Source organism: Heteronotia binoei, chromosome 17 (genome assembly GCF_032191835.1).
Source record: "Heteronotia binoei isolate CCM8104 ecotype False Entrance Well chromosome 17, APGP_CSIRO_Hbin_v1, whole genome shotgun sequence".
Classification (NCBI taxonomy): domain Eukaryota; kingdom Metazoa; phylum Chordata; class Lepidosauria; order Squamata; family Gekkonidae; genus Heteronotia; species Heteronotia binoei.
The window spans coordinates 49,706,422-49,713,777 of record NC_083239.1 but is presented as its reverse complement, the minus strand read 5'-3'; the positions used below and the strand labels follow the sequence as shown (position 1 = coordinate 49,713,777).

The following is a 7,356-nucleotide window of genomic DNA, read 5'->3' as shown; positions in this document are numbered from 1 at the left end:
GTTCTGGAGCGAGCGGGGGCATTCGCGGGTGGGGGGGCGTGAGGAAGGCCGAGTGACGTAACCAGGAAGGGGTGGGAGGTGCCAGAAGGAAGGGGCCATATGAGGAAACCGGGAGGGGGGAGTCGCGAGGTGCCGTGACGTCACCCGGGAGTCGGCGTAGGGCGGGCTGCGTCATGACGTTCGGAGGGAGTGACGTAACGGGGCGAACGGCGAGAGAAGTGAACGGCAGCAGCTTCCTAACTGGTTTCATGTAGGGTTGCCAATCCCCAGGTGTGGGCAGGGGATCCCCAAGTTTGGAGGCCCTCCCCTCGCTTCAGGGTCATCAGAAAGCGGGGGGGGGAGGGGAGGGAAGTGTCTGCTGGGAACTCCATTATTCCCTATGGAGACCCATTCCCGTAGGGTATAATGGTGAATTGACCCCGGGTATCTGGAACTCTGGGTTTGGGGTTTTTTTTAGGTAGAGGCACCAAATTTGCAGCATAGCATCTGGTGCCTCCCCCCAAAATATCCCCAAAGTTTCAAAAAGATTGGACCAGGGAATCCAATTCTATGAGCCCCAAAAGAAGGTGCCCCTATCCTGTGGAAAAAGGAAAAGGAAAGGTCCCCTGTGCAAGCACCAGTAATTTCCGACTCTGGGGTGACGCTTTAATGGCAGACTTTATAGGGTGGTTTACCATTGCCTTCCCCTGTCTTTTACCCCCCCCCCCCCCCAGCAAGCTGGTATATTTTACCGACCTCATAAGGTTGGAAGACTGAGTCAGCCTTGGGCTGGCTACCTGAACCAGCTTTCGCTGGGATAGAACTCAGGTCTTGAGCGGAGAGTTCAGAACACAGTACTGCAGTACTGCTGCTTTACCACTTTGCACCACGGGGCCACTTCCTGTGGAAGGAAGGCATTTAAAAAGAGAATGGTCCCTTTAAATGTGATGGCCAGAACTCCCTTTGGAGTTGAATTGTGCTTGTCACAACCTTGTTCCTGGCTCCACCCCCCCCCCCCAAAGTGCCCAGTAATGTTCCCTCTAAGCTGCAGAGTCTTGTGAGCAAAAATTTTACTTTTGTGAGCCACTGTAATTAAAGTTGTGAGCGCCTGCATAAATTAGTGTGCTCTGGGGTCAACCTTCCTGAACTAAGACAAAAATGTGTGAGCTGGAGGCTAAAAATCTGTGAGCTAGCTCACGCTAACTCAGCTTAGAGGGAACACTGGTCCCCAGATAGTCCTTGAATTGGACTTGGCAACCCTATTTGAATGTATGCAGTTTATTTTTAAAAACACACTGCCTTGTCAACAACTTTGAAGGCAGTCCCGGACAGATAAAGGGAAAGAACCCTTCAGTCGTAGTGATATCCTTTGAAAGGGAAAGTGACCCGCCAGAGCCCCCTGCTGGTTGTGTCAGGTGCTTGGGTGATCTGCTATGACATCATCATTTAGTCACGTGTCAGAAGCGGATCCGGGATAAACTGCCTGAGCGTGAGGCTGGATGTCACCTGGCCACAGGTGGATGAGGCACTGCATTGTATTGCAAGGGATGCTGCCAGGGTACCACGAGGCTGTGGTTTCATGGGGCAGGACGTTGCTTGCTGGCCTCCTTCTGGGCAGACTTGTGCAGGGCAGATACCTCACCAGTAATTTAACAAAGTAGGAGCCCCGTGGCGCAGAGTGGTAAAGCTGCATTACTGCAGTCCAAGCTCTCTGCTCATGACCTGAGTTCGATCCCAGCGGAAGCTGGGTTCAGGTAGCCGGCTCAAGGTTGACTCAGCCTCCCATCCTTTTGAGGTTGGTAAAATGAGTGCCCAGCTTGCTGGGAGGAAAGTGTAGAGGACTGGGGGAGGCAATGGCAAACCACCCTGTCGTGATGTGACATCACCCCAGAGTCGGAAACAACTGGTGCTTGCACTGGGGGCTACCTTTTATAATTGAACAAAGTGTGAGTCCTGTGGCACCTTTAAAACCAACAAAGTATAATTCTGGGTATATGCCCGCTTCTTCAGATACCAGAAATTTGAGAGCCCTCCCAATGCTGCCCACCCAAGCACCAAAAATTCAGAGTATCATTGTTGCAGACATAAGAATGTAAGAGAGGTCATGTTGGATCAGACAAGGTCCCATCCAGTCTGTGCCACACAGTAGCCAAAACCCAGGGGCTATCAGGAGGTTCACCAGCAAGGCCAGAACTCCAGAAGCCCTCCCCAGTATTGCCTTCCAAGCACCAAGAATAGAAAGCATCACTACCCCAGACGTAACGTGAAAGTCATGTTGGATCACGGCAATGGCCCATCCAATCTTGTCACACAGTGGCCAAAGAACCCAGGTGCCATCAGGAGGTCCATCAGTGGGGCCAGGACACTAGAAGCCCTCCCAGTGTACCCCTCCCAAGCACCAAGAATACAGAGCATCACTGCCTCAGACATAAGAGAAGCCATGTTGGATCAAGCCAATAGCCCATCCAGTCCAACACTCTGTGTCACACGGTGGCCAAAAAAATCATGTGCCGTCAGGAGGTCCATCAGTGGGGCCATGGCACTGGAAGCCCTCCCACTGTGTCCCTCCCCCAAGCACCAAGAATATAGAGCATCACTTGCCCCAGACAGAGTTCCAACAATATGCTGTGGTTAATAGCCACCTATGGACCTCTGCTCCAGATGTTTATCCAATTAATTTGATCTTGGTCTATGTAGACATATCATAAGACCATAAGAGAAGCCATGTTGGATCAGGTCAATGGCCCATCCCGTCCAACACTCTGTGCCATACAGTGGCCAAAACCCAGCAGTCATTAGGAGGTCCACCAGCAAGGCCAGAACTCCAGAAGCTCTCCCACTGTTGCCTCTCAGGCACCAAACAGCATCGTTGCCCCAGATAGTATGTTCTATCAATACCTTGTGGCTAATAGCCACTCATGGATCTCTCCTCTATATGTTCATTATATGTTTATTCCACCATCTCATTCAGCTCCTTATGTTGAATCAGCCTTGTACAAAGAACCTCTACACCTCCATAACTTACACGTGCAAGGTGTGTTGTGCTTTAAAAATAAAACTGCTGTTTTCATCTTGGGTCCAGGATCCTGGTGAAATTGCCCACTTTCCTGGAACACAGAACAGGTGTGCTAGGAAATGTTGCTCAGAAGAACCACAGGTGTGCTGCATGTGTCTCCTGAGCCACTGACTATATGGGTTAAACGTTAGCGCAGGGGTGTTAAACATGCGGTCTGGGGGTCCAAATCAGGCCCCCGGAGGGCTCCTATGAGCCCCCTGACCAACTGGCTGTCATCTGCTTCCTTCTCCCTATATCTTGCTTCCTTCTGGATAACAGTTTGCTTTGCATACAGTTTGTTTTGCAACATAACACTTCTGCATAACAGTTTGCAAGGCTTGCTCAATTGCACAGGAGCTACAGAGCAAAACCTCTTATTTTCTCCATTGGCTGAGGTTCCTCCCTTGAGGAGGAGGGGGGGGGAAGACAGAGCTTGTTTTTCCTGGCTCCCTCAATCACACAGCAGAGCTACTGAGCCAAACCTCTCTTCTATTGGCTGAGGATCCTGCACTCCACCCCAGTCCCTGGGGAAGGAAGGAAAGAGCCAGAGCTTCCTTTGCCCAGTTCCCTGGATCCCAGGGGAGAAATACAAAGAAAGCACCTTTAAGACCAACGAGTGCTAACGTTTTAAGCATGTTTTAAAAAATATATTTAATTGTGTTTGCCTGTGTCCTTTATAAAGTTTATATCTCTGCTCCCTAATCTTAAATAGGTAAATGCATGGCCTGGCCCAACAGGGTCTCATTTATGTCAGATCTGTCCCACATAACAAATTAGTTCAACACCCCTGCATTAGAGCATCAGGTTAGGAACCAGGAGACCTGGGATCGAATACCCACCTTGCCCTGAAGCTCACTGAGGCCAGTCAGCCAGCCTCTAACCTACCTCACAGGGTTGTGATGAGGACAAAATAAAGAAGGAAGAGGGATGTGAGCTACCCTGGAGGAACAGCAGGATAAAAACAGGCACCCGAAGTAAGAGCCAGTTTGGTGAAGTGTGCGGACTCTTATTTGGGAGAACCGGGTTTGATTCCCCACTCCTCCACTGGCAGCTGCTGGAATGGCCTCGGGTCAGCCAGAGCTCTGGCAGAGGTTGTCCTTGAAAGGGCAGCTTGTGTGAGAGCCCTCTCAGCTCCACCCACTTCACAGGGTGTCTGTTGTGGGGGAAGAAGATAAAGGAGGTTGTGAGCCGCTCTGAGTCTCTGATTCATAGAGAAGGGTGGGGTATAAATCTGCAGTCTTCTTCTTCCCCTCCCCAGCTTTTTATAGGCTTCTTTGCACACAGCGTTCACGATGTGGCCCCCTGCTGTGCTGAACTCCTTCCTTCTCCTCCTCCTGTCCATGAAATGTTGCATCTTGCTGGAGGACGGCTGCGTGTGGACAGTCGTGGTCAACGATTTCGATAGCCTTGGCTCCACCCGATGTGTGTTCATGAATCAGAATGAAGTTCGGAAGGTGGCCGAGGTCTTTAAGGAACTGGGCGATTCTGCCATCGATCCTGACGACAGAAACGCTGTGAGTACCAGCGGGAGAAAGTGGTGAAGCTGAGGTCAGCTGCATTTGGAGCTTTAAAAATAAATAAATAAATAAATAAATAAATAAATATATATATACAGTTTTTATTAACTTTTGCAATGTGTATATCCAGAAATTATTCTGGCTAGCTTATAATCGATGTGACTGTTTAAAGCAAATACAAAAAGAGTAAAGAGATCAAAACAAAAATTAATACCTTCTCTCTGCAATAGGACGATGGCTCAGTGGTAGAACATCTGCTTATATGAACATATGAAGCTGCCTTATACTGAATCAGACCTTTGGTCCATCAAAGTCAGTATTGTCTTCTCAGACTGGCAGCGGCTCTCCAGGGTCTCAAGCTGAGGTTTTTCACACCTATTTGCCTGGACCCTTTTTTGGAGATGCCGGGGATCGAACCTGGGACCTTCTGCTGCCCAAGCAGATGCTCTACCACTGAGCCACCGCCCCTCCCCTGCTTGGTAAACAGAAGGTCCCAGGTTTAATCCCCGGCATCTCCAACTAAAAAGAGTCCAGGCAAATAGGTATGAAAAACCTCAGCTTAAAACCCTGGAGAGCCGCTGCCAGTCTGAGTAGACAATACTGACTTTGATGGACCCAGTGTCTGATTCAGTATAAGGCAGCTTCATATGTTCATAGCACAGCACCATCATGGATCATATGTTCATAACTATCTTTTCCATATATATTGAAGTTTTCAGTAGAGATACCATTTGTTAATGATACTTGGAATTTCTTCTTGTGATGTTAAGTATAGGGAACCGTATGGCTTCAAAATGAGTGTTACTGACTATATTTGTTTCAAGTTTTATATTGAGAGTGATTTTACTCATGATAAACAATTGGCAGAATTTTGTATGCCAGAATTCTATTGTAGAAGGGAAGAGCCCCGTGATGCAGAGTTGTAAAGCTGCAGTACTGCAGTCCAAAGCTCTGCTCACGACCTGAGTTCGATCCCAGCAGAAGCTGGGTTCAAGTAGCTGGCTCCAGGTTGACTCAGCCTTCCACCCATCCGAGGTTGGTAAAATGAGTCCCCAGCTTGCTGGGGGGAGGGAAGTGTAGATGACTAGGGAAGGCAATAGCAAAACCACCCCGTAAAAAGTCTGCCGTGAAAGTGTTGTGAAAGCAATTTCACCCCAGAGTCAGAAACGACTGGTGCATGCACAGGGGACTACCTTGCCCTTTTTCTATTGTAGGCCTTTGTTTGGCTTTTGCTGCATTTGGAGCTTTGATCACAGGTTCCCAGGCTGGGAGTCAGGCTGGTAGGTAGGTGATTGGAGTCAAGCCTAGCAGACCAGATTGGGATAACTTTGGGGCCTCAGATGAAACCTAAGCCTGATTGGGAAGTTCATTTAGCCCTGCAAAGAGGCTTTCGGGCAGCACTGTGGACCCCTTTGAAAACTTCCCTGGTGCCTTCCAGCAACGTTCCCTCTAAGCTGCAGAGTCTTGTAAGCAAAAATTCAATTTTGTGAGCTACTGGTACTAAAGTTGTGAGCTACTGCATAAATTAGTCTGCTCTGGGGTCATCCTTCCTGCGCTAAGACAGAAATGGGTGAGCTGGAGGCTAAAAATCTATTGTTAGAGTTTTTATGTTGTGAGCCGCCCTGAGCCTGCTTATGGTGGGGTAGGGCGGGATATAAATCAAATCAAATGAAAATGAAAATGAAATGCTAACTCAGCTTAGAGGGAACACTGCCTGCCAGGTCTTTTTAGAAAGGGGTGGGGCCAGGTGGGTTGATTGGCTGTGGAGATTTTTAAAAAAAAATATGTTGCTTTGGCAGCAACTGCCAGAACAAGACGAGGAGCTTCATGATATCTGCACCTTCTGCATTTTGTAGCAGCATGCACCACACTGGGTCGGGATTTGAAAGGCTCTCTCAAGCTCAGAACGGTTGTGAGTCCCTGGGCTTCCTTGTGGTGGAAGAGCCGTGGCTTAGCGGTAGAGCATCTGCTTGGCATGCAGAAAGAAACAGGTCCTGAAAAGCATCTCTCTTCTTTCAGCGATACTTTGGATTTCCATACTTCCTGAAAATTAACCTGACTTGCACAGGAGAGGTAAGGAAAAAGATTCCACCAGAAAGATAACGTACGGATTCTAATTATAGCACAGCTCCTTCCGTTCCTCCGTTGCTGAAATAGCTTGGGTATCTTCATGGTGAGCAGAGACTTAATTTTCAGCTCCTGCTTTTCATGCAGTTTTAAAATCTTAAACTCTGTCATTACGGACTTTCCTGCATTTTCATTTTACATGCTTGCAAGTTCCTATTTCTTCAGGTTTTTTTCCTATTCTGCTCATGCTTTGCTCCCTCTAATGGTGTTATGTATATGGACTCAAGTGAAGACTTTGGGTGTTCCTGCCGGGCTCGTTGGAGTCATACGGACTGAGCTTGGGGACTTGGGAACAATGGGCTACAGGATCCAAATCTCTACAGCCCTGGACCAATCACAAGCCCCCACCCAGTTTGAATGACCCAGTAACGTGCTTGTGCGGGAACCCAGAGATGTATATAAGTTTGGCCCTGTTGACCCTGTTCCCAGTCTTAACTAGACAGCCACTCACTATGCTGTCTATAATAAAGAGCTTGATATCACTTTCGACTTTGTCTCTTAGATGCTTAGAAACCACTATACAATAAATCAGGGGTGGCCAACAGTAGCTCTCCAGATGTTTTTTGCCTACGAGAGCCAGTTTGGTATAGTGGTTAAGTGTGCGGACTCTTATCTGGGAGAACTGGGTTTGATTCCCCACTCCTCCACTTGCACCTGCTGGAATGGCCTTGGGTAAGC

At 48.5% G+C, this 7,356-nt stretch overlaps 1 protein-coding gene across 1 annotated transcript in view; it reads left to right on the top strand.

Annotated features, from left to right (window-relative positions):
* Positions 1–4,326: 4,326 nt before the first annotated feature.
* Positions 4,327–7,356, top strand: part of LOC132585881 (cation channel sperm-associated auxiliary subunit gamma-like) — a 79,899-nt gene continuing 76,869 nt past the window's right edge. Inside the window, exons 1-2 of the mRNA XM_060257758.1 lie at positions 4,327–4,548; positions 6,571–6,624. Coding sequence (XP_060113741.1) covers positions 4,327–4,548; positions 6,571–6,624 — 276 coding nt within the window. The remainder of the gene's footprint in view (positions 4,549–6,570; positions 6,625–7,356) is intronic.